Here is a 27795-nt window from a genome sequence, read left to right on the forward strand (position 1 = left end):
GCCTTTATACTTCATTGTGGGCTGTGTGGGGACCATTATACTGATTGCAGGGCTAGGTGGGAGCTATTATAACATATCTGAGCAATTATACAGTGTGAAGGTTTGTGTGAGGTCCATCATACTGTTTGGAGGGCTAGTAGGGGCAATTTTACAGTGTGGAGGATTGTGTTGGTGTTTCATACTGTGGGGTGGGGAGGCCATTATACTGTATGAAGGCCCTCTATATTGTATGGAGGGCTGTGTGAGGGTCATGGTTGGGACATGATATTGTGTTGGGGTCAACATACTTTTCAAGGGGGAGGGGGGTTGGTGGGTGGCGTAAGGTACAGTAGGGTCATCATGCTGGGCATGTGGCGGATACTGTTGAGGAATTCACTGAGGGGTATCGCACTGTTTTGGGGGTCCACTTTTGTTGACATCACATTTTATAGGGGCAATGAAAGGGGAAACTAGGGGCTTCATTAGGAGGAACTTTTTTTGTAATCACTGCAAACTTGTGAGATATGCTCTCCTATGACCCTGCCATATATTATTATTATAAGTTCTGCTATGGGACCCGGTGATTTCTATGTACAGATGACAGGTTGCCGTTAAATTAATAAGGTAACTAATATTCATTTACTCAATTCCCTGCTGCTCTGGTGGTCTCCTCTGATCTTTGTTTACTTCACTGCAACACTGGGCTCAGCAGTTTTGTTCTGTACATACTAGCGTCACCGCTGTGTTCAGTGATTGGCTGCAGCATTATTGTGGCCGTACAACACATGATTGTTCAGCAAAGCGAACGAAGACCAACTAGGACCACGACCAGAGTTGCAGTACTGAGATAACCTGGGTTTTGAAAGGTGAGTATTGATTGATTTTATTATTTTAAGCCATTCTTGGTTCCTTGACTATTTGTAAAAAAGAATAAAAAATGATGTGCTGCCACTAAGCGCAGCTTTCTACATACTGATATAGTGGCTGTATAAATCCATAGGTAGTGGGATCCCCCTAGTGGTGGCTGGATGTTTGTATTAGGCTGTGTGCACATGTCATGCCTTTACTGTACATGTCACGCCTTTACTGTTCGGATTTGTTACCAAACCTGAAGGATTTCCTGATGTCGGCAAAGTGAACAAGAATCCAGAGGTCTCGTGCACACCGTGGTTATTTGTGACTTGCAGATTTCGTGCAGATTGAAATCTGCTGCATGTCAATTCTTTCAGCGTTTTTGTATTATTTTTTTCACCCATTGACTTTAATGAAGTCAGTCAAAAACGCTATAAAAACACAGGTCTAAAAATGATTGCGGATTTACTGCTTTTTTTTTTGTAGCGTTTTTGCATGTGCTTTTAGACAGCAGTGAATGCTATAGAGATAGATAATAATAATAACCTATTTCGCCTCAGCATCATTATGAGAGTCCAATGCCCCCCTGGGCATCCCTGGGGTACATTAATATGGTAACTATTCTCCTGCATTGTTTATAAGCATATTAAATATATTATAATGGTTATTATGTGGCTGTTATTTTAGTTTGCACCTTGTTTGCACTGCTTAGTTCTGCCTTTGTGAGACTCCCATACTGTCACACCTTGGAGGATTATTTGCACACACCCTGTTTACTTTCTTTTTTTTATATATACATGATATGTCTATTTTCTTGCATCACACTACCATCCATTATTTAAATGTTAATTATACTCTTTGTGTGTAGTGTGTATACCTTTCCATCTTATATTTACAACCAATGTGGTGATTTGATTCAGAGGTCTTGAGGTATATATGGATGATATTTTGTTGTAAATTTTAGATACCATTGACAATACTGTTTTTACATTGTGCCCTGGGTCTGTTTTTTTGCATCCTATCCATTCCCCTATTTTCTCTTTTTAAATGGTTTTAATATGTATCCGTTTGAATTGATGTATCAATAAAGGATTTTTACATTAATCATAGGAGAAGAGAGTCTCTTTTTCTATGTCGGATCTATAGAGTTAGATAATAGATAGATAATAGATAAGACAGACATATAGACATACAGACAGACATATAGATATATAATTGCACAACCCCCAACATATTATAAAATTAAACCCTGTGGAGCTTATTTGACAGCTTTTTATGATTAAATAAATGAAAAAAATGACGTGGAGTCCCCAATTTTTGTAAGCAGCAAAGGTAAAGCAGAAAGCTGTGAGCTGATATCAGGCTGGGAAGGTCCATGGTTATTGAGCCCTTCCCAGCCTAAAAATACTAGCCCACAGCCGATCCAGAACTTATGAATCAGAATGTTGAAAGAATCAGAGTGCCGGCGCTGCACTCACTGCTCCCAGAGATTTGTTTTCCATGGATCCAGGACATCTCCAGACGGCGGTGATGCAAGAAACTGTAGTAACTACAGCACTGCTCCCTAATGAAGTCCTGTTCAAGGAGGGGTAATGAAGGCAGCAAGGAGTGAGTGCAGCCCCAGCCTCCTGTTATGTCTTGTTTGAGACTCTTTTCAAGCAAAAAGTCACATAAAATGCAGTAAAAAACACATTTAGGTATTATAAGAATAGGGAGAAGGTAAGGTATTGTGTAGTAAAGTTAATTACAAAAGTCGTTAGGGTGTAAAGATTGATTAAGGCAGGACATTTTAGGATATTGTATCACTCCTTAACCCCTTCATCCCGAAACCTGTTTTCACCTTCTTGACCAGGCCAAATTTTAACAGTTCTGACCAGTGTCAATTTATGAGGTAATAACTTTGGACCGCTTCAATGGATTCTACAGATACTGAGATTGTTTTTTCATGACATATTGTACTTTATGATAGTGGTGAATTTAAGATGATATTTATTGTGTTTTATTTGTGAAAATATCTGAAATTTGGTGAAAATTTCACAATTTTTAAACTTTTAAATCTTATGCTCTTAAACCAGAAAGTTATGTCACACAAAATAGTAAATATTATTTATTAACCACATTTCTACCGTTAAAAATGTTGCTGATCTAAACGTATATATTTTTTTACAAGTTAGAAGGGTCAAAAGTTTATGAGCAATTCCTTACTTTTTTAACAAAATTTACAAAACCATTTTTTTTAACGACCACATGTTACGATACTGGAGTAGCCAAGATGCGACCGTCCAGGCTGAGAACCACTGGTGAATGAGATGCTGCGAGCACTTGGCATGGCTGTGATTGGGCCGAGAGTGCCGACAGCCTTACAGCTTGTTGATTGGCTACGCTGCAGCCTTTCAACAAGCTTTATTAGGCTGGCAAATCCGAACAGTAAGGCCGGAGTCACACTACAGCGAGATACGACCGAGTCTCGCAGGTTAAAAACAAGCTCTGGCACCAGCACTCCGGAGTGGAGCGTGTGGCTCCATGTATTGCTATGCAGCCGCACGCTCCGCTCTGAAGTGCGGGTGCCAGAGCTTGGTTTTAACCTGCGAGACTCGGTCGTATCTTGCTGTAGTGTGACTCCGACCTTACACAGACTTCCGTTTGGAAGTCAGTGTTAAGGGATTGGTACCAGACACTAGGTGTCCAGTATGAACCCCGAACTTTACCTGTCAGGTTCGCTCATCCCTACTCATCTGCAGTTTAAAACAGGGACACATTTGACTTCTCACATTTCCAGCACCGTCCTCATCTATTCCAAACCTGCACGAGCACCCCATCCTGCCGCCATCTCAATGCTGGACTGCTGCCATATTTGTCTCTATTACTGGACCTGCTATGGCATGGTAACAATAGTCTTCTTACTGGCTCACATAGTAATAACGCCCACCACTGTGTCTTTTACAAAGTAAAATGCTTCCTTTGTGGTCTTCAGATTGTGAAATTGCCCCTAGAAAATATTAATGCCCTTTGTGCCCTAGAAAGAAAGTGTTCATATTTTGCCCTCCCCACCAGAAAACAATAATGCCCTTTATGTGTCCCTTTCACAATTATAATGCCCATACAATGTAATAATGCCTCTTAAGTGCCCACTTAAAGGGAACCTGTCACCAGCAAAAAACGTTATTAACCTGCAGATACAGATATGGAGTTGGTCTGCAGGTTAATAGCGTTACTAACCTGCCCGACACCTGCACGCAGCCGAACGCTGAGGGGATAAAATGATCTTTATTCCTCCAGGCATTCGGTTTCAGTCATGGGGGCGGTGACAGCGCGAGTTCAGTCACCGCTCTGAGAATGCAGAGCGACAGCTGTAACCGCCCCCCTGGCCCTAACTGACACTGGCTCTGCAATGGGGCCAGCTGTCAGTCAGCGTCGGGAGCACCGTTACAGCTGTCACTCTGTCTACTCAGAGCGGTGACTGAACTCGCGCTGGCGCCACCCCCGTGACTGAAACCGAATGCAGCCTGGGGGAATAAATTTCATTTTCTCCCTGCAGCGTCCAGCCACGTGCGGGCGCTGGGCAGGTTAGTAACGCTATTAATCTGCAGACTAACCCCATATCTGCAGGTTAATAGCATTTTTGCTGGTGACAGGTTCCCTTTAACATCTATAATATAACGGTGGGAGCGTCACTCTGTCCGAAGCCTCTATAGACTGCGCAAGCGCAAGCGCCAGCGCAGTCTGGACCGCACAGAGCGACGCTCCCAGGAGATCGCGGTATGCGTAAGCGCTGAACGCACACCGCGATCTCCACCGGACAAGCAGGGACGAGCCAGGAGGCGGAGGGTGAGTATACTTACCTGACCCGTTCCACCGACGCGCTTCCGGGCCGTGACTGTCCCCCTGCTCCCGGAATCGGCGCCTGCGCAGTCCGCGCTTTCCGGCGCCATTTTCTTGAAGACACATTGCAGTGTCTTCAAGAAAATGGCGCCGGAAAGCGCGGACTGCGCAGGCGCCGACTCCGGGAGCAGGACCAAGAAAATGGCCGCACCCAGCACAGCCGCCGCGCCCAGCACAGCCACGCACAGCCGCCCACAGCAACGCACAGCCGCCGCACCCAGCACAGCCGACCATAGCCGCCCACAGCCACGCACAGGCGCCCACAGCCACGCACAGCCGCCGCACCCAGCACAGCCGACCACAGCCACGCACAGCCGCCGCACCCAGCACAGCCGCCCACAGCCACGCACAGCCGCCGCACCCAGCACAGCCGCCGCACCCAGCACAGCCGCCCACAGCCACGCACAGCCGCCCACAGCCACGCACAGCCGCCCACAGCCACGCACAGCCGCCCACAACAACGCACAGCCGCCCACAACCACGCACAGCCGCACCCAGCACAGCCGACCACAGCCACGCACAGCCACCGCACCCAGCACAGCCGCCCACAGCCACGCACAGCCGCCGCACCCAGCACAGCCGACCACAGCCGCCGCACCCAGCACAGCCGCCCACAGCCACGCACAGCCGCCCACAGCCACGCACAGCCGCCCACAGCCACGCACAGCCGCCCACAACCACGCACAGCCGCACCCAGCACAGCCGACCACAGCCACGCACAGCCGCCGCACCCAGCACAGCCGCCCACAGCCACGTACAGCCACCCATAACAACGCACAGCCGCCGCACCCAGCACAGCCGACCACAGCCGCCGCACCCAGCACAGCCGCCCACAGCCACGCACAGCCCACAGCCACGCACAGCCGCCGCACCCAGCACAGCCACCCACAGCCGCCGCACCCAGCACATCCGCCGCACCCAGCACAGCCATGCACAGCCGCCACAGCCACGCACAGCCGCCTACAGCCACGCACAGCCGCCGCACCCAGCACAGCCTCCCACAGCCACGCACAGCCGCCCACAGCCACGGACAGCCGCCGCACCCAGCACAGCCGCCGCACCCAGCACAGCCGCCCACAGCCACGCACAGCCGCCCACAGCCACCGCTGTTGTGAATTTGGATTCTGGGCTCCCCCGGTGGCTACTGGTGGAATTGAACTTGTGACATCATCTTCCCTGTTCACCTGTTCTGATTAGATCTGGGTGTCGCTATATAACCTGGCTTCTCTGTTAGATGCTTGCCGGTCAACAATGTTATCAGAAGCCTCTCTGTGCTTGTTCCTGCTCCCAGACATCTACTAGATAAGTTGGACATTCGTCCATGTTTTGTTTTTGTATTTTGGTTCCAGTTCACAGCTGCAGTTTCGTTACTGTGTCTGGAAAGCTCTTGTTGATCAGGAATTGCCACTCTGGTATTATGAGTTAATGCCAGAGTCCTAAAGTAATTTCTGGATGTGTTTTGTTAGGGTTTTCTACTGACCATGAAAGTATGCTTTCTGTCTTCTGCTATCTAGAAAGAGGACCTCAAATTTGCTAAAACTATTTTCCTGCTGCGTTTGTTGTTTCATCTCATATCACCGCTAATATATGTGGGGGGCCTCTGTCTCCTTTTTGGGCATTTCTCTAGAGGTGAGTCAGGTCTTATATTTCCCTCTGCTAGCATTATTTAGTTCTCCGGCCGGCGCTGGGCATATAGGGATAAAAAGTAGGACATGCTACCTGGCTACTTCTAGATGATGCGGTAGGTTTAGTTCATGGTCAGTATAGTTACATCTTCCAAGAGCTTGTTCCTATTGAGGCTTATGCTAGTTCTCTGGCCATGGAGATCATGACAGTTTGACCGGCCCACTAAAGGGTTAAAATCCTTGGCTGAGAAAGGAGAGAAATAAGAAGTCTGCTGAAAATTTTTTTTTTTTTTCTCTAGTAGTTAGTGTGCTCTTAATTGGATCACTTGCCAGTCTGTCTATGCTGCAGTCTTTCTTTTTTTTTCTCTCTCCTTCTAATCTTTGAATGGCTCTATGTTCACCTGTCTATAATGGATCTACAGAGTGTAACTGCAGGTTTGAATAATCTCGCCACGAAAGTACAAAGTTTGCAAGATTTTGTTGTTCATGCTCCGGTATCAGAGCCGAGAATTCCTTTGCCGGAATTCTTCTCAGGGAATAGATCTAGCTTTCAGAATTTTAGAAATAATTGTAAGTTATTTTTGTCCCTGAAATCTCGTTCTGCTGGAGACCCTGCACAGCAGGTTGGGATTGTGATTTCCTTGCTCCGCGGCGACCCTCAAGATTGGGCTTTTGCATTGGCACCAGGGGATCCTGCGTTGCGCAATGTGGATGCGTTTTTTCTGGCCTTGGGCTTGCTGTATGAGGAACCTCATTTGGAACTTCAGGCAGAAAAAACTTTGATGTCCCTATCGCAGGGGCAAGATGAAGCTGAAATTTACTGCCAAAAATTCCGTAAATGGTCTGTGCTTACTCAGTGGAATGAGTGTGCCTTGGCGGCTACTTTCAGAGAGGGTCTTTCTGATGCCGTTAAGGATGTTATGGTGGGGTTCCCTGTGCCTGCAAGTCTGAATGAGTCCATGACAATGGCCATTCAGATCGATAGGCGTCTGCGGGAGCGCAAACCAGTGCACCATCTGGCGGTGTCCACTGAGAAGACGCCAGAAAACATGCAGTGTGATAGAATTCTGTCCAGAAGCGAGCGGCAGAATTTTAGACGGAAAAATGGGTTGTGTTTCTATTGTGGGGATTCTACTCATGTTATATCAGCATGCTTTAAGCGTACTAAAAAGCTTGATAAATCCGTTCCCATTGGCACTTTACAGTCTAAATTTATTTTGTCTGTGACCCTGATTTGCTCTTTGTCATCTATTACTACGGACGCCTATATCGACTCTGGCGCCGCTTTGAGTCTTATGGATTGGTCCTTTGCCAATCGTTGTGGGTATGATTTAGAGCCTTTGGAGACTCTTATTCCTCTGAAGGGGATTGACTCCACCCCATTGGCTAATAATAAACCACAATACTGGACACAAGTGACTATGTGTATTAATCCGGATCACCAGGAGACTATTCGTTTTCTGGTGCTGTATAATCTACATGATGATTTGGTGTGGTTGTCTTCTCGTTTTGTCCCTATGAGGGTCTCATCTCCTAAGTTTAAGCCTCGGTTCATCGGTCCGTATAAAATATTGGAGATTCTTAACCCTGTTTCCTTCCGTTTGGACCTCCCTGCATCCTTTTCTATTCATAACGTTTTTCATCGGTCGTTATTGCGCAGGTATGAGGCACCGGTTGTGCCTTCCGTTGAGCCTCCTGCTCCGGTGTTGGTTGAGGGTGAGTTGGAGTACGTTGTGGAAAAAATCCTAGACTCCCGTGTTTCCAGACGGAGACTCCAGTATCTGGTCAAGTGGAAGGGATACGGCCAGGAGGATAATTCTTGGGTCACTGCATCTGATGTTCATGCCTCTGATCTGGTTCGTGCCTTTCATAGGGCCCATCCTGATCGCCCTGGTGGTTCTGGTGAGGGTTCGGTGCCCCCTCCTTGAGGGGGGGGTACTGTTGTGAATTTGGATTCTGGGCTCCCCCGGTGGCTACTGGTGGAATTGAACTTGTGACATCATCTTCCCTGTTCACCTGTTCTGATTAGATCTGGGTGTCGCTATATAACCTGGCTTCTCTGTTAGATGCTTGCCGGTCAACAATGTTATCAGAAGCCTCTCTGTGCTTGTTCCTGCTCCCAGACATCTACTAGATAAGTTGGACATTCGTCCATGTTTTGTTTTTGTATTTTGGTTCCAGTTCACAGCTGCAGTTTCGTTACTGTGTCTGGAAAGCTCTTGTTGATCAGGAATTGCCACTCTGGTATTATGAGTTAATGCCAGAGTCCTAAAGTAATTTCTGGATGTGTTTTGTTAGGGTTTTCTACTGACCATGAAAGTATGCTTTCTGTCTTCTGCTATCTAGAAAGCGGACCTCAAATTTGCTAAAACTATTTTCCTGCTGCGTTTGTTGTTTCATCTCATATCACCGCTAATATATGTGGGGGGCCTCTGTCTCCTTTTTGGGCATTTCTCTAGAGGTGAGTCAGGTCTTATATTTCCCTCTGCTAGCATTATTTAGTTCTCCGGCCGGCGCTGGGCATATAGGGATAAAAAGTAGGACATGCTACCTGGCTACTTCTAGATGATGCGGTAGGTTTAGTTCATGGTCAGTATAGTTACATCTTCCAAGAGCTTGTTCCTATTGAGGCTTATGCTAGTTCTCTGGCCATGGAGATCATGACACACCGCACCCAGCACAGCCACGCACAGCCGCCCACAGCCGCCGCACCCAGCACAGCCGCCCACAGCCACGCACAACCGCTGCACCCAGCACATCCGCCGCACCCAGCACATCCGCCGCACCCAGCACATCCGCCGCACCCAGCACAGCCGCCGCACCCAGCACAGCCGCCGCACCCAGCACAGCCACGCACAGCCGCCACAGCCACGCACAGCCTCCGCACCCAGCACAGCCGCCCACAGCCACGCACAGCCGCCTACAGCCACGGACAGCCGCCGCACCCAGCACAGCCACCGCACCCAGCACAGCCGCCCACAACCACGCACAGCCGCCCACAACCACGCACAGCCGACCACAGCCACGCACAGCCGCCGCACCCAGCACAGCCGCCCACAGCCACGCACAGCCGCCGCACCCAGCACAGCCGCCCACAGCCACGCACAGCCGCCCACAGCCACGCACAGCCGCCCACAGCCACGCACAGCCGCCCACAACCACGCACAGCCGCACCCAGCACAGCCGACCACAGCCACGCACAGCCGCCGCACCCAGCACAGCCGCCCACAGCCACGTACAGCCACCCATAACAACGCACAGCCGCCGCACCCAGCACAGCCGACCACAGCCGCCGCACCCAGCACAGCCGCCCACAGCCACGCACAGCCCACAGCCACGCACAGCCGCCGCACCCAGCACAGCCACCCACAGCCGCCGCACCCAGCACAGCCGCCGCACCCAGCACATCCGCCGCACCCAGCACAGCCATGCACAGCCGCCACAGCCACGCACAGCCGCCTACAGCCACGCACAGCCGCCGCACCCAGCACAGCCTCCCACAGCCACGCACAGCCGCCCACAGCCACGGACAGCCGCCGCACCCAGCACAGCCGCCGCACCCAGCACAGCCGCCCACAGCCACGCACAGCCGCCCACAGCCACGCACAGCCACCGCACCCAGCACAGCCACGCACAGCCGCCCACAGCCACGCACAACCGCTGCACCCAGCACATCCGCCGCACCCAGCACATCCGCCGCACCCAGCACAGCCGCCGCACCCAGCACAGCCGCCGCACCCAGCACAGCCACGCACAGCCGCCACAGCCACGCACAGCCGCCACAGCCACGCACAGCCTCCGCACCCATCACAGCCGCCCACAGCCACGCACAGCCGCCTACAGCCACGGACAGCCGCCGCACCCAGCACAGCCACCGCACCCAGCACAGCCGCCGCACCCAGCACAGCCACGCACAGCCGCCTACAGCCACGCACAGCCGCTGCACCCAGCACAGCCGCTGCACCCAGCACAGCCACCGCACCCAGCACAGCCACCGCACCCAGCACAGCCGTCCACAGCTGCCGCACCCAGCACAGCCGCCCGCACCCAGCACAGCCACGTCACATACAGCCGCCCGCACTCAGCACAGCCACATACAGCCGCCCGCACTCAGCACAGCCACCCGCACTCAGCACAGCCGCCCGCACTCAGCACAGCCGCCCGCACTGATGGGGGCGCAGGATGGAGCAGCACGTGATAGGATGGGGGCGCAGGATGGGAGCACATGACAGGATGGGGATGAGGATGGAGCAGCACATGACACGGTGGAGTGGCACATGACAGGATGGGGGCGCAGGATGGAGCAGCACATGACACGGTGGAGCAGCACATGACAGGATGGGGGCGCAGGATGGAGCAGCACATGACACGGTGGAGCAGCACATGACAGGATGGGGATGCAGGATGGAGCAGCACATGACACGGTGGAGCAGCACATGACAGGATGGGGGCGCAGGATGGAGCAGCACATGACACGGTGGAGCAGCACATGACAGGATGGGGGCGCAGGATGGAGCAGCATATGACAGGATGGGAGCAGCACATACCAGGATGGAGACCATATTCCAATATAAATGCTCGCCACCCGGGCGTAGAACGGGTTCAATAGCTAGTTTAATATAGTCCCCTTAGTGCTTCCAAAAAGTAATAATCCCCCTGATGCCACCACACAGGATGATGTCCCCACATGGTATGATGTAATCACACGGTATGATGCCCCCAGACAGTATGATGTCCCCACACGGTATGATGCCCACACAAAGTATGATGTCCCCACACGGTATGATGTCCCCCCACACACAATATGATGCCCCCACACACAGTATGATGTCCCCACACGGTATGATGCCCCTAGACAGTATGATGTCCCCATATGGTATGATGCCCACACACAGTATGATGTCCCCACACGGTATGATGCCCCCACACACAATATGATGCCTCCCCACACGGTATGATGCCCCCACACACAGTATGATGTCCCCACACGGTATGATGCCCCCACACACAATATGATGCCTCCCCACACGGTATGATGCCCCCACACACAGTATGATGTCCCCACACGGTATGATGCCCCCACACACAATATGATGCCTCCCCACACAGTATGATGCCTCCCCACACGGTATGATGCCCCCACACACAGTATGATGTCCCCACACGGTATGATGCCCCCACACACAATATGATGCCCCCACACACAATATGATGCCTCCCCACACGGTATGATGCCCCCACACACAGTATGATGTCCCCACACGGTATGATGCCCCCACACACAATATGATGCCTCCCCACACGGTATGATGCCTCCCCACACGGTATGATGCCCCCACACACAGTATGATGTCCCCACATGGTATGATGCCCCCACACAGTATGATATTCTCACACAGTATGATGCCCTCACACAGTATGATGCCTCCACACACAGAATGATACCCACATAGTCCCCTACCCACAATATGGTGTCCCCATAGCCTTCCACACAGTATGATTCCCACACCAGTATTATGCCCCCTACAAGTACTGAGTCATAAAATAAACACTATATAATCAGTTAACGAGTCTCGGGGCATCGGTGAGATATGGTGATGTTATCACGCCAGGACTCTATATACATACCCCTGCTGTTCTGTAGACCGCAAGCCTAAAGTGACCTGTGGACTACAGGACAGAGAGCGGTACAGCGGAGACCATTGCTTTGCACGTTGATACAGTTAAGTGGCGCTCGCTCCAGGTGGGCCCCACCGATCCCTCTGCCCCCTGCAGCTACACTAGTGTGCCCAGGAAAAGAAAAAGACTGTAAAAGCCAAATTGTGCAAACTTTTAATGAAACTCAACTACAAAAATTATTTCAGCCCCAAATCCATGCATTTAAAAGATAAACAACCTGTCTCCAGTGGAGGATCTCACGTTGCAAAACTGTGGTATGTGCACACAGATAGGGACGGTGCGCTTACCGCTCCAAATTTATAAAATACCCCTCAAAATGCTTTTATTACATCATTTATATATCACTCTGGGTGACTTGTACCCTGAAATGTTGGCTGATAGACCCATTTTGTTTCTTTGAATCAGTGTCAGTGTTGGAAAATTACGTTCAATGTATATATAAGGCAGATATAAAAAAAACCCTAGACGTTCCACAGACATTTCTGCAGTGCACACGGGTGGTAATTAACTCCTTACTTGTAGGACCTGAGACTATTGGTCCCTGTGATACAAGGGACCAGGGACAGGTCACATTCGTCGTGCAGTTCCAGCGACGTCCAGGAGGTGGCAGTGCAGCACAGGCAGCCTGCTGTTCCCGGCCTCTGGCTCGTCTTCCTGTTCCTCTGCCGTCAGTGTGAGGCGCCACTTTGAATTTGCGCCCCTTACTCCCAGTGGCAGGGTGGGCGCGGCGCTGGTATGGCCGCGGCAGTGTCGCCCGAGCTGCAGTGGGACACGATGGAGCAGAGGAAGGACAAGGGGCAGAACCTGTATCACCAGCTGTACGTGTGGAAGATGCAGCAGCTTCCTGCAGACGTGCACAGGTTCTGCGACCCGGAGACGTCCGCGACCCGCAGGAAGCAGCTGCTGCACCTGCTCCGGAGCCTGGAGGACGGCGGCAGCTGCCAGCGCCTGCAGATCCTCTTCTCCTTCTCTGTGCCCAGCCCTCAGGTGCTGGAGCTGCTGTGTGCCCTCAACTTGCCACTGGTGTCAGCCGGAGCCGTGAGTGCCCTGCGCCTGCGTCACCCCCATGTCACCCTGCGCCCACCTCACCCCCATGTCACCCTGCGCCCACCTCACCCCCATGTCACCCTGCGCCCACCTCACCCCCATGACACCCTGCGCCCACCTCACCCCCATGTCACCCTGCGCCCACCTCACCCCCATGTCACCCTGCACCCACCTCACCCCCATGTTACCCTGCGCCCACCTCACCCCCATGTCACCCTGCACCCAGGTCACCAAGCGCCACGTCACCCCCATGTCACCCAGCGCCCACGTCACCCTGCGTCCACAGCAAGCCGCTCCCATGTAACCCCCGTGCCCACGTCACCCTGCGCCCACAGCACCCCGTGCGCACGTAACCTCCGCGCCCACGTCACAACATCAGCCTGCACCCACATCACCCCTGCGCCCACGTAACCCCTGCGCCCATGTCACCGCATCACCCTGTGCCCACATCCACCCTGTGCCCACGTAACCCCCTGCGCCCATGTCACCACATCCACCCTGTGCCCACGTCACCCACTTCGCCCATGTCACCGCATCACCCTGCGCCCACATCACCCCTTTTCCCTGTGCCCACCTCACCCTGCGCCCATGTCACCACATCCACCCTGTGCCCACGTCACCCACTTCGCCCATGTCACCGCATCACCCTGCGCCCACATCACCCCTTTTCCCTGTGCCCACCTCATCCTGCGCCCATGTCACCACATCCACCCTGTGCCCACGTCACCCACTTCGCCCATGTCACCGCATCACCCTGCGCCCGCATCACCCCTTTTCCCTGTGCCCACCTCACCCTGCGCCCATGTCACCACATCCACCCTGTGCCCACGTCACCCACTTCGCCCATGTCACCGCATCACCCTGCGCCCGCATCACCCCTTTTCCCTGTGCCCACCTCACCCTGCGCCCATGTCACCCTTGTGCCCTGCACCCATGTCACCCCTGTGCCACGTCGCCCTACACCCACGTCACCCTCCCCTCCGCCAACGTTACCCTCCCCTGCGTCCGCTTCACCCCATGTTGACGTGTCACGTAGCAGCGAATCTCAGAGAAATTGTACATGAAAAAACCATCTGTGCCGCTTGTCTGCGGATATTTTAGAGTTGTGATTTTGCTGGAAATAAAAACAGTTGCGCTGGTTGCAGACAAATCGCAACGTGACAACACAGGAAACCATTACATCCAGTGTTGCATTGTGGCACTGCAATTTTATGCCTCCGCAGTAATGGACCCTGATCCATATCAGCTGTTTTGTTTTGTGGTATTTGTTGCCATTTTTTTTTTTTTGCTCCAAATTCTTCAAAGTGGCGAACACCATTCATGAAATTTGTGCAAAATCCAAAATGGTCTTTATGCAATAAGTCTCATTTTTACAATGTCAATGTGGCATGACACTTCGCTGTGTAATCCTGGCCATACACTAGGGCTCCCAGCAATATCAAGATTGTGCGTGTTGCATTATATCGTACCATTTTCTATGGTGCCTCTCTGCGACTGACGGTTACACGTGGGACTTACCATTGAGTTCAATTTAGGTAACGTGCAACTTCAATTTTGCAGTTTTTTTTTTTCTTTTTTTTTTTACAGCAAAATCGCAGCTCTAAAATAGTTGTGCTTCAGCATGATATAATGCAATATTTTTGGTTGCATGACACGACTTTCCTTGTAGCCCCAGCACTATGCTTTCAGCGCTCAGCTACCTGTCACCTGACCTAAGTTCACAGCATCATCATGTTGTTAGGTTGGGTCACCAGATGTGCTCATGATGGGGTCTGTAACATCGGCCGACAGCCTGGCTGCCGTCACACGACCAGTATTTGGTCAGTATATTACATCAGTATTTGTAAGCCAAAACCAGGAGTGGGTGATAAATGCAGAAGTGGTGCATATGTTTCTATTATACTTTTCCTCTAATTGTTCCACTCCTGGTTTTGGCTTACAAATACTGATGTAAAATACTGACCAAATACTGCTAGTGTGACGGCAGCCTAATGTGTATGGGGGACTCCCAACCCTCCATTGACAGATGATGTCAGATGATGAATTTTGGAGATATGGATCTGACTTGTCCGACTACTGATCCTTCTGTTTGCTAAGAGATAAGCCGCTGTCTGGCAGCGGGTTTCTTATGTGGAATGCTCCTGTGTATGGGAGAGTTGGGCGAGATAGTCGCCGGATGATCATTGTTGAGACGACCTCCATCTATTATGTATGGGGCCTCTTACAGACACAAGTCCTGGCCAATCTGTAGCTCCAAAGTCTGGAACTGGCAGCTTCATAGATCCCATGATCAGGTCGGGACTTGCATCTAGAATACAGGCTTCCATATAAAACACTTCTCTGTAATCTACCTTCATATGGCAAGTGTCTGATTTACACCAAAATATTCCCCCACAATGAGAGCATAAGGAATCCTCCCAACCTGCTGGTGAACATATTTCCATGAGCATTGAGCCCCACACCTCACAGTGCTTTGCTTATTCCTCCTTTGTCCGCTGTTTCTAGGGCACTGGATACTGGGAATTCTTACTGCAGTCTCGTGGACTGAATGTCGTGGCTTTTGATCAGAACACCATTTTTCCCTCGGAGATGCGTTACACAGAGGTCATGGTAAGAGCAGTGTGGCGGAAACGAAGCATAATAACATGTATGTTAGAGATGAGCAAATTGAATGTCAGATTTTGTTTCATTTTCTGGACCTGGCGAACTTGAACAATTTGTAATTTGGTGAGCACTAATTGCGAGCGTCCCAGTAATGCCATGCTGCTATCACATCACACAGAATAGCACAGCCTATCCTAGCCATAGCCTATATAGTGTGTGTCCATTGTGTTCGCCTCAATGGTGGGCTCCACAACCTAGCCCGTACTCTTTCTAATAGATTCCAAGTCCTCAGGGTGCTCTGTAAATTTGTGCTAAATACATTTTACAATCTTTATTTTTTTTTACCAGTTTTTTTCAATGACTTAATTTTTTATTTTTATTTTGTAGGCCTCATTCAGATGTCCGTGATTTTTCACCTAGGCAAAAAAAAATGGTATCAGTGTCATCATTGTTTGATCAGAATGTCAGTGTTTACTATCAGTGTTTCATCACTGATTTTCACAGAAAAATAAATGACAAAACTTCTCCTGTTGATTACAATGTTAATCATGGGCAGCACATTTTTATACATAGTCCATAAAAAAACCCGGGTATGTGAACAGTCCTATAGTCTATAATGGGCACATGTTCTATCCATGAAAAACACAAGACAAAACACGTACAGTGCAGACCAAAAGCTTGGACACCTTCTCATTTAAAGATTTTTCTGTATTTTCATGACTATGAAAATTTTACATTCACACTGAAGGCATCAAAACTATGAATTAACACATGTGGAATTATATACTTAACAAAAAAGTGTGAAACAACTGAAATTATGTCTTTTATTCTAGGTTCTTCAAAGTAGCCACCTTTTGCTTTGATGACTGCTTTGCACACTCTTGGCATTCTCTTGAAGAGGTAGTCACCGGGAATGGTCTTCCAACAATCTTGAAGGAGTTCCCAGAGATGCTTAGCACTTGTTGGCCCTTTTGCCTTCACTCTGCGGTCCAGCTCACCCCAAACCATCTCGATTGGGTTCAGGTCTGGTGACTGTGGAGGCCAGGTCATCTGGCGTAGCACCCCATCACTCTCCTTCTTGGCCAAATATCCCTTACACAGCCTGGAGGTGTGTTTTGGGGTCATTGTCCTGTTGAAAAATAAATGATGGTCCAACTAAACGCAAACCGGATGGAATAGCATGCTGGTGCAAGATGCTGTGGTAGCCATGTTGGTTCAGTATGCCTTCAATTTTGAATAAATCCCCAACAGTGTCCCCAGCAAAGCACCCCCACACCATCACACCTCCTCCTCCATGCTTCACGGTGGGAACCAGGCATGTAGAGTCCATCCGTTCACCTTTTCTGCGTCGCACAAAGACATGGTGGTTGGAATCAAAGATCTCAAATTTGGACTCATCAGACCAAAGCACAGATTTCCACTGGTCTAATGTCCATTCCTTGTGTTCTTCAGCCCAAACAAGTCTCTTCTGCTTGTTGCCTGACCTTAGCAGTGGTTTCCTAGCAGCTATTTTACCATGAAGGCCTGCTGCACAAAGTCTCCTCTTAACAGTTGTTATAGAGATGTGTCTGCTGCTAGAACTCTGTGTGGCATTGACCTGGTCTCTAATCTGAGCTGCTGTTAACCTGCGATTTCTGAGGCTGGTGACTCGGATAAACGTATCCTCAGAAGCAGAGGTGACTCTTGGTCTTCCTTTCCTGGGGTGGTCCTCATGTGAGCCAGTTTCGTTGCGGCGCTTGATGGTTTTTGCCTCTGCACTTGGGGACACTTTAAAAGTTTTCCCAATTTTTCAGACTGACTGACCTTCATTTCTTAAAGTAATGATGGCCACTCGTTTTTCTTTACTTAGCTGCTTTTTTCTTGCCATAATACAAATTCTAACAGTCTATTCAGTAGGACTATCAGCTGTGTATCCACCAGACTTCTGCACAACACAACAGATGGTCCCAACCCCATTTATAAGGCAAGAAATCCCACTTATTAAACCTGACAGGCCACACCTGTGAAGTGAAAACCATTCCAGGTGACTACCTCTAAGAAGCTCATCAAGAGAATGCCAAGAGTGTGCAAAGCAGTCATCAAAGCAAAAGGTGGCTACTTTGAAGAACCTAGAATATAAGACATAATTTCAGTTTCACACTTTTTCGTTAAGTATATAATTCCACATGTGTTAATTCATAGTTTTGATGCCTTTCAGTGTGAATGTACAATTTTCATAGTCATGAAAATCCAGAAAAATCTTTAAATGAGAAGGTGTGTCCAAACTTTTGGTCTGTACTGTATGTAAAAACAGGATGTCTGAATGAGACCATAGGCCGGGTTCACATTTGCGTATCTGTGCGCAGTGTTTGATCCACATGCGTCAATGTCTTTAACATGGTGTACGCAGAGACATGCATTCGGATGCGTACACATGCGTCGTTTCGTAGTGTTCGGTGAACACATGTTTTTGAGGCGTCAATTATGCGCAGCCATGTGGATGTTTGTGGATTGAGCGAATAAAAAAAACCGCATTACTGTCTATGGGAACGCATTGGTATGCAAGGACATGTGTTTGATGCGCTTGCGTACTTCAGACTGCGCATGTCCAGGAACTGTTTTGAGAACCGCCCTCCTGGAAATATCGAATGCATGTGCAAAAACAACGCAAACACAGGCAAAAATGCATACAAACGCAGGCACACGCAGCAGTTTTTTTGCCGTCATGTGTAAGCTGAGGTGGATAAAAAACGCTGTGTAAACATGCGCTTGCATGCGTTTGCGCATGCAGATAAGCTGCACACATATACACAAATGTGAACTTAGCCTTAGGAAGTTTTTCTTGTACTGCCACTTTAAGATAAAACAAACCACCAACTATAATAAAAGCACACGTATTGCCAAATCAGAAACTGAATAAACCTACTACATTTATAGTATTTATTACACTGGTTTCAGGTGAAGCTTCTGAATATACGTCTGTTATTTGTAGACTGGAGGCCCTGAGCTCTTGGAGAACTATCCAGACAGAGCCTTGTTTCTTGCCTGGCCTGATGCAGATGGTAAGAATTTATATATATTTTAGCCAAGATTTTAGCTAAACGTTTGATATCTATATTAATCAGGGATATCGGTCTATAGTTTGATCACAATTAGTGATGAGCGAGTGTACTCGTTACTCGGGTTTCCCCAAGCATTCTGGGGTGATCTCAGAGTATTTTGGTGTGCTCTGAGGTTTAGTTTCGTTGCCGCAGCTGCGTGATTTGCGACTGCCTGAATACATGTGGGGTTGCCTGTTTGTTAGGGAATTCCCACATGTACTCAGGCTGTCCAGCAGCCGCAAATCATCCAGGTGCGGCGACGTAAACTAAATCTCCAAGCACACCAAAATACTTGGAGACCACCTGAGCGTGCTCGGGGGGGGGGGAAAACAAGTACACTCACTCATCACTAATCACAATGAGTGGTCCGAGTTTGGTTTGGGTATCATAGATAGAGCTGCTGTAAGAGAGGCTGCCCCTGGCTTTTTTCCATCCCTTGGAGTTAAAGTAGTGAAATAGGGAATAAGAACAGACTTTTTATAGTAAACAGCTGATAAGCCATCTGGGCCTGGTTTTTATTAAGTTTTAGTTGGTGGATAGCTGTTCTTATTTCGGTGATGGCCTGATGGAGGAGATGAGACATATTGAAATTGAGGACTGGGAGGGAAAAAGAGTTAAGTGTCTATTTTTTGTCTGATGTCTGGGGAAGTGTCGTTGTGTAGCTGCTCAAGCCGCGGCGGGAACAAGCAAGTAATCTGTTGCCGGTTGGACATAAGGCCAAGTCGTATTGTGGTACGGGGGGGGGGGCGGATCTGGGGGGCATTTGAGGCATCTAGGAAGGTTATAGTTGCTTTTATTATTAATTGCCTGGAAGCGTTGTTGGGACCAACAGAGGGCTCGATCTGTGTTTTCGGAGAGACAAAGATCAATTTCAGAGCGCGCACGTACAAGGTCCTCTGTATATAGAGGGGCAGGGCGAGCTCTTAATACTGATATGACACCTTATTCTCAAGATCAGCTGTTCTCCTGAAGCCTTGTAGCACTGCTTTATGAGCTTCCCAAAGGGAAATTGATGAAGAGGATGTCTGGCTCAAAGAGCAGTAATCATCAAGGTGGTCTTATTTCGTCTTATTTTGCTTTATTACTGTATTTTTAACATTGTTATCCATGACTGTTGTGTTTGAAACTGTTAAACTGTAAAGCGCTGCGAAATATGTTGGCGCTATATAAATAAAGATTATTATTATTACTCAATCTTTGGGAAATTTCAGGATAAGAGAACAAGGAATCATTCAGAGTCCAGTTGAATGAGCAAGAACGTGGATGTAGAGAGGAGCTGGTTCAGTTGGACTGAGGAGTGATCCGACCAAGGAGTGGAAAGAATAGAAATGTTTATGTTGGGTATTAACACTGGGAGAGCAAATATATTATCTATTCTGGTGTAGACTAAGTGATGTTTAGAGAAATAACTGTAGTCTTGACCGAAGGGTGCATCTCTCCATAGGTCTACCCACTTTTAGTGGTGAAGATGTTTGTCAAGAGTGACCAAATCTTCTGAAAGTGGGGTTGTTGAGAGATTTGGGGGTCCATAGACTTATCAAGCTTAGTGTGAAGGATGACACCAGAAAGATAACGCTGAATCCCTCAGCTGCCACTACATGTGATGAGCCTGCACCTCGCCGCACCACCTGACGACACTATTATGTTGGAGGGATCACGTAGTATGGTCTCCTCACTTGCACCCACTTGTTCATCTTTATAAACAAGCCCGGTCCATTAACGTAATTATATTGGGCTAGAAACCAGCCCCGGTAGCATGGAAAGTTAAAACCGAGAACACGGACTTGTGAATTTGTGGATCGAGGTAAAAGAACAGTGAAAGGTTAAATTATATATTTAATCGCCTTGAGGGCACACTAGACAATACACTATATACACGATGGTTATACATACACAATGTCATTGCATTGTATTTACAATCTAATACATATACAATGGTCAGATATGCCAATATAGGTGGAAGTACAAAAGTATAAGCAAATGATATAAAAGTCAGTTGCTATCTTGATGTTCGGCCATTGGATGTGGGGAAAAGCTCTTTCCGGTTTCTTCCAATAGACTTCGCACATGCACTTAACCCCTTGGTCAGTCACTTCCTTCCCCGCCCCCAGGTCTCCCAAAGTCTGAAACTCCAAAACCTATGATGGATCATAATTTCTGTATGGAAGGTCATATGGTGGTGGTTTTGGCGCCATCGTATCTGTCCGATCCCGTTACACTTGGAGACCAAATACAGTTTCGCTACCTGGATTCTACTAGCTGTTCTACATAACTCCCAACCCCTGGGTGCTAGAATGGGTTGAAACCCTGGAAGGCATTCAGCCCCTTAAAGAAATATCCTACCTGACTGGAGGAAGATTGAATGAAGCAGTCACATAGCATGGGCTCATAGTCTATGAGCCTGTATACTAGCTGGTGAGGCTGGACTACCTGCTTAACCAGGTGTCCTGTTACAGCTACACAAACTGAAGGAGGATTGTAATCCGCCTTTAAATCCCCCCATATTCTTTACATTTAGGATTAAGTATGCAGTTTGAGTTGTGGCAAAGCAACGTAGTGCTTCGAGCATGTTCAAAGACTAGGTCAAGTGGATGGGGGGAAAAAAAGGAAATTAGTGAGTGTTAAAGGCTTAATAGGAAACAAAGGTCACCTGTTCATCTGAAATAGAGCTCTTTGATATTAAGTGGCGACCTTCTTTGTCCGCTCTTAGTGATTTAAAGAGGAAGGAGACGGATTTTTTTTAAACAAATGGCTACACCTTTGGCTTTATTTGGAGCAGCGTCAGTATAGAAAAGTGGGTAAGAGGGGAACATGAGCTTTGGGTGCTGTGTGTTAAAAAATTAGTCTCTTGAAGGCAGATCACATCTGCTTGTAAGGATCTGTAATAGCGAAAGGCTGTAGTACGTTTTTGCGGGGAATTACGGCCCCAACACGTTGTGTGATAAAATGGTTAGCGGCATGGTGTTAGAGATATTTGGGTCGTATGCAATGGGACCACCTGTGGCCTATAATTGGTATTGGGAGCCCAAATTTGGGAGTTATTTAGTGCCCTCTCGGGTGAGGTTGTGTTAAGTAGAACAGCTAAACGAGGAGGAGCAATATTAACAGTAATGAAGAAGGCTAAGCACAGTGTGCTGAGCTGCAGTGTGTAGTAACACTGGAGAGTCGTAGCTTTGTAAGGAACAACACAAGTGTATAATGACTATAATGGGGTTTTGTGAGGGGTTGGGATGGGTTGGGTTCGCTTCACAGGTAATGAACCTGCTATCATGTGTAGGGCATACCAGATTAACTATGTAAGAGGCAATTATCGGTTTAACTGAGGAACTGAGTCATGGGTTTAATCCCAGTACCAAGGTGTATAGCAATTAAGTGAGGTTATGGAGGGAAGAGCTTGACCCGGATGGGGCATTAGCTTGAACTCTAGAGAACAAAGTTTACAATTTAAAGACAAAGGAGCCCCTAACAGGTTAGCAATAACAATAAAGAAATACTGTAACTGAGAACATTAGACAACCTTATAAAAGCATTGAGAGACCAAAATAAAGATTCAGGTAAAGAGTAAGCGTCAATGGCAAATAGTGTCTGTGCAAGGGGTGGACACATCCAACCTGGAGATGCAGCATGATGGTGGGCATTGAATAGTTTAGAGTTTGAGATGGTGCTCGGTAAGCTGTGCACACAGGGTTTAGCTTCCACTGAGTGAGTTCGCGTTAGAAAATGCCTAAACCAAAACATCTTTGATACAGTATATGGCATTTTAAGCGTACGACTCAGATAAGGCATGATGGTAACAAAGGAACCATTTTAAACGATAACGTTAGATGACCTATAGATAGCAACAGTATAATAGGAGCAAGATTTCTAGAAAAAAATGCTTAAAAGTAATTAATTTTTCTATTCTAAGAGTGAGATAGAGCAAAGATAAGTAGCTTCGAGTTCAAAGAGGAATGAGTGGGTCACGTGGTATGGAGCGACTATGTTTAGATTGTTGTGGAGGAGATGAAGTTGATGGTGATAAGGATTGGTCCAGAAGCCATAGTTTGGTGAGGCAGCAGTTGTCGCCTTCAGGGGAGAGAAACCACATCCAAATAGGTGAAAATCTATTTAATCAGGACACCCCAGCAGTATTTGATATTTTTGGAGTGGAAGATTTTCAGGTACGGTTTCATGGCCCATGTATTGATGATGGTTGTCAGGGCCAAGTCTGGAAAAAGTTTTTAGGAGTGACCTTGGGATTTCAGGATTGAGGAATTCTGTGCCGCTTGTAATAGTTGTTCTTCTGAAGAAGTGAAGTCTGAGAATAATGTCATGGAGTGGGCAGTCAGGTTTGCGGTTACCCATGTTCAATGGGGATTCCAGATAGAAGTTCTACGATTTTCAAAATCATCCAGTTTATTGTTGAGGGAGTAGATTTCTTTGTGGAGCATCTCCGTCTCTTTGTCTTTGGTATTGAGGGCTGCAGTGGTAGAGTCCATCTTGTCTTTGATATCAGAGGTTCTGGATCCTAGTTTTCTAAGTTCTTTGGAAAGTTCCATAGTTAGTTTCTGACATTTTGGGCAGCCCGGAATGTAGGATAGACAGAAACTGCAGTACTAGGGTAGCATTGTCCGAGGTAGGAGTACACAGAATCCTGGTTGTGGACGCTGGAATCGTTTGAGTCAGCCCCATCTGGTAAAGAGGAGCAGAGTGACTCTACTGGAGAGTGTGGCCTGGAAGACATATTGTCCCCTAGATATGCTGGAGATTAATTATTGAGGTTAGGATTTCGGTATCAGGGCAGTTATGAATTGTTGGATAATCTGGTGACTATAGTGCAGCACTGGTTGAATAAGTCAAAGGGAAGGTGCGCTGAGCTCTCCAGGGTGGAGAGGAGGGAGGATTATGTCATCCCGGAAGTCCTGGGCCTTGGCCCATTAGAGTTAGCATTATAGGGCAGGTTTGGTTTTAGATTGAAGGATATAGCCAGTTAATGAGGTCACAGTCTGATGTTTTGCCCCTTCACGTAGTTTTCAAAAATTGTGGGTTATAAGTAGTAATTTTGTGACTGACGGTGTGATTATAGTGAATGGCCACTAGATGTCAGCAGTGGCCTACAATATATTTCCACATATATAGGATTAACCCTAATGATGCCAAGCTGTGCTTAGCCAAGGCAAAGTACATGAGGTAACCTTGAATGAGAGAAGAATTGATAAGCCCCTGCATCTTCAAATCTGGGGAAATCCAATTGAAGGCTATCGGGAGTCACCTATATGCTGTCTATTGTTACAAGGTAACTGAGTGCAGGGAACTATTGAGGGAGTGTGGCTAGGAGCCCAGCTGGGATGGTAATGTAACCGGAGGGGGGCTATTTTGGGTAGAGCAGTTTGTGCTCTGGCCACCTGAGCCTCGGTGCGTCAGTGCCAGCACCTGTGTTGTCGGACGACGAAACTGCAGGGAATTTTCTCCCCACAGAGGAGCATGGGTGTCTCTCACCTCCAAGCTGCCAGCTAGAGCCGTCCCATCGCTGGAGGAGAAGGGGCAGAAAAAGGTGGCCGGGTCCATGCAGCTTGGCCGAGTGTAGGAGAGGATGCAGTCCATGTAGTGCATTTTGATTCACGAACATACTGTTCCTTTTTTCTTTTTCTTAAGCCTTTAACAGTGTTAGATTTAGTCACCTATATATTGATGCCATCTTACAGCATGTGCTCTTTTACAGAGTCGTCCCACTTCTCTCAGGATTGCCTGGCTTACTTTAGAGGTCACACACTTTTTCATGTGGGAGAACTCCTTGGAGAAACCTTGTCATCCAACCCCTGGGGTCAGTCCACCTCGCGTGCCTTCCAACTGTCCCTGGCTGAGGACTTCTGCTGTGTGAAGAGGATCCGGTTGCCCAGTTGGCCAGGACAAGTCGACTCCTTTAGTGTATGGAAACGGAAGAATCCTCAGTTTGTGCTCTGTGATGGGGCTCATTTCCAGTATGCGGAGACTGATCTGGAAGTATAACCTCTCAAGAGTATTATATTTTTGCAGACCGATATAACTTCTATACTTCACAGCCCAATGTGACAATCACTTGTATTGTGGTGTTCTCACACTGATCCCGTGGATCCATACATCTGCTACCATGAATGTAATTGTATAACGAGATTAAGACCTGACCCAGAAGAAAGGGTCATAAGTGCTCTAAAAATGATTAATAATCCTCTTTATTATTTATAGAGACAGCATATTCTGCAGCACTTTACCGTAAGGAGTCACATAACGGCAAACTAATTATCTGCCAAACAGAAGTGATGGCCTTGTTTGCAAGTGCTGCAATATGAGGAGATAGGGAAATCCCAAAGTAAAAAGTGCTTGTTTTGTATGGTCCAGTCATCTTTTATAATAAATAGGATTACATATGGAAAGCTGTGTGAACCGGTCACCAGCAAGTATCCGTGTATGTACAGATAAGAAGTGCTATTGAGTACACTGTGTGTGGGGGAAAGTGTTCAAGAGGCAAGGTTTAGATCAATAATTTAAAAAGAGAATATAGTTAATTAGTAAACATGTTAAGCCAGCCTAAAAATGTGTTTTCAGGGCACAGTTAAAACTAGATGCTGGGAATTAACTTGATTGTCTGGTGCATTTCAGAGAGATGATGTAGCTTCAGAAAAGTCTTGGAGACGGGATTGGAGGCTATAATTATTGAGTATGTTAGGCTTACAAAATTGGCAGAATTGAGAGAACTGGAAGGGTACTAAACAGATATGAGGGAAGAGATGTGGGATGATGCGGCACTATGGAGATATTAATATATACGGTATATATTTTTTACAAGCAAAACTATTATTATTATTATTTATTGTTATAGCGCCATTTATTCCATGGCGCTTTACAAGTGAGGAGGGGTATACATAATAAAAACAAGTACAATAATCTTAAACAATACAAGTCATAACTGGTACAGGAGGAGTGAGGACCCTGCCCGCGAAGGCTCACAATCTACAAGGGATGGGTGAGAATACAGTAGGTGAGGATAGAGCTGGTCATGCAGCGGTTGGTTGATCGGTGGTTACTGCAGGTTGTAGGCTTGTCGGAAGAGGTGAGTCTTCAGGTTCTTTTTGAAGGTTTCGATGGTAGGCGAGAGTCTGATGTGTTGTGGTAGAGGGTTCCAGAGTAGGGGTGATACACGAGAGAAATCTTGTATACAATTGTGGGAAGAGGAGATAAGAGGGGAGTAGAGAAGGAGATCTTGTGAGGATCGGAGGTTGCGTGTAGGAAAGTACCGGGAGATGAGGTCACAGATGTAAGGAGGAGACAGGTTGTGGATGGCTTTGTACGTCATGGTTAGGGTTTTGTACTGGAGTCTCTGGGCAATGGGGAGCCAGTGAAGGGATTGACAGAGGGGAGAGGCCGGAGAATAGCGGGGGGACAGGTGGATTAGTCAGGCAGCAGAGTTTAGAATAGATTGGAGGGGTGCGAGAGTGTTTGAGGGGAGGCCACAAAGCAGGAGGTTGCAGTAGTAAAGGCGAGAGATGATGAGGGCATGGACTAGGGTTTTTGCAGATTCTTGGTTGAGGAATGAACGGATTCGTGCAATATTTTTGAATTGAAGTCGGCAGGAAGTGGAAAGGGCTTGGATATGTGGTTTGAAGGAGAGATCAGCGTCAAGGATAACCCCGAGGCAGCGAGCTTGTGGGACTGGGGAGAGTGGGCAGCCATTTACTGTAATGGATAGGTTCGTTGGGGGGGTCACGTGAGATGGGGGAAAGATGATGAATTCTGTTTTGTCCGTGTTAAGTTTCAGAAATCTAGCGGAGAAGAAGGATGAAATAGTGGACAGACATTGAGGGATTCTGGTTAGTAGGGAGGTGATATCTGGTCCAGAGATGTAGATCTGTGTGTCATCAGCATAGAGGTGATACTGAAAGCCATGAGATTCTATGAGCTGTCCCAGGCCAAAGGTGTAAATGGAGAAGAGCAGGGGCCCAAGGATTGAACCTTGTGGGACTCCGACAGAGAGGGGGCGAGGTGAGGAGGTGGTGTGTGAGTGGGAGACGCTGAATGTCCGGTCTGTTAGGTATGATGAGATCCAGGATAGGGCCAAGTCTGTGATGCCAAGGGATGAGAGGGTCTGTAATAATAGAGAATGGTCCACTGTGTCAAATGCAGCCGACAGGTCGAGGAGGAGGAGAATAGAGTAGTGTCTCTTGCTCTTGGCGGTTAAGAGGTCATTGGTGACCTTAGTTAGGGCAGTTTCAGTGGAATGGTGTGACCGGAAGCCAGATTGTAAGCGGTCAAAGAGGGAGCAAGAAGAGAGATGGGAGGACAGTTCAAGGTAGACGTGTTGTTCTAGTAGTTTTGAGGTATAGGGGAGAAGTGATATAGGGCGATAGCTAGATACAGAGGATGGGTCAAGAGAGGGCTTTTTGAGGATAGGTGTGATGGAGGCATGTTTAAAGCTTGAATGGAAAACACCAGTTGTTAGTGATAGGTTGAAGAGATGGGTTAGGGTTGGGATGAAGATTGTGGTGAGGTTTGGGATGAGGTGGGATGGGAGCGGGTCAACTATCAGTCATTGCTGCGGAGTCACAGTCGGTATAAAATGGATAGACTACGACTCCTAAAATATAAATTGGGTACAGTAGTACAATGCTGTAATGTTTTCATAATAATTTGGGAAAGTTATGAGATGTCCCATAAATGTCTGTTCTGTTCCTGATCTAAGGATCTCTGCTTTTAGTTGAGATTAATCTGTGCTGCACTTTATGTACATGCTCAGTAGTGGCGCTCCTCCTTTACAGATAAGAGAAAAAAGGTGCTGGGAAGGAATGTCTGCAGCCCTGCACTCATCTCAGAACTGCTAGTTTGAACAGTAAATAACTTGATTATTGTGTCATAGTGGTGATGAAAAACCTGATGTTACCATTTGACTACAGTAAAGTTATCATTTAAACATGAGCCGTGTATGAGGGAGTCAGAGTCATGGAAATCAAGGAGTCTGCGTTAGGCAGGGCTGCCACTAGGAATTTGGGGGCCCCATACTTGCAACATTTTCGGGGCCCCCTTGAGACTCCACC

General features: G+C 48.0%; 1 protein-coding gene across 3 annotated transcripts; it reads left to right on the forward strand.

The window, feature by feature from the left end:
• Window positions 1-12578: 12578 nt before the first annotated feature.
• LOC143815234 (uncharacterized) lies at window positions 12579-25848 on the forward strand. 3 transcript variants are annotated; one of them, XM_077294260.1, is made up of 4 exons: window positions 12579-13055; window positions 15570-15674; window positions 18640-18709; window positions 24450-25830. In XM_077294260.1, exons 1-4 carry the CDS (start codon window positions 12753-12755, stop codon window positions 24734-24736), a joined length of 765 nt encoding a protein of 254 aa, XP_077150375.1. In that variant the 5' UTR covers window positions 12579-12752; the 3' UTR covers window positions 24737-25830. The 3 variants fall into 3 exon arrangements, with proteins under 3 accessions (XP_077150375.1, XP_077150376.1, XP_077150377.1); XM_077294261.1 differs by having other exon boundaries at window positions 12687-13004; window positions 24450-25848; XM_077294262.1 differs by lacking the exon at window positions 24450-25830 and adding an exon at window positions 20193-20717 and having other exon boundaries at window positions 12687-13055.
• The last annotated feature ends 1947 nt before the right edge of the window (window positions 25849-27795 follow it).

Source organism: Ranitomeya variabilis, chromosome 3 (assembly GCF_051348905.1).
Source record: "Ranitomeya variabilis isolate aRanVar5 chromosome 3, aRanVar5.hap1, whole genome shotgun sequence".
In the NCBI taxonomy this organism is placed as follows: Eukaryota; Metazoa; Chordata; class Amphibia; order Anura; family Dendrobatidae; genus Ranitomeya; species Ranitomeya variabilis.

What these genes read in the sequence shown, in the direction of transcription:
- LOC143815234 (XM_077294260.1), top strand. Translation starts at nt 12,753, where the DNA reads ATGGCCGCGGCAGTGTCGCCCGAGCTGCAGTGGGACACGATGGAGCAG. An exon ending in TGCGTTACACAGAGGTCATG is followed by an intron (nt 15,675 to 18,639) that starts GTAAGAGCAGTG and finishes TGTTATTTGTAG; the next exon opens with ACTGGAGGCCCTGAGCTCTT. An exon ending in TGCCTGGCCTGATGCAGATG is followed by an intron (nt 18,710 to 24,449) that starts GTAAGAATTTAT and finishes GCTCTTTTACAG; the next exon opens with AGTCGTCCCACTTCTCTCAG.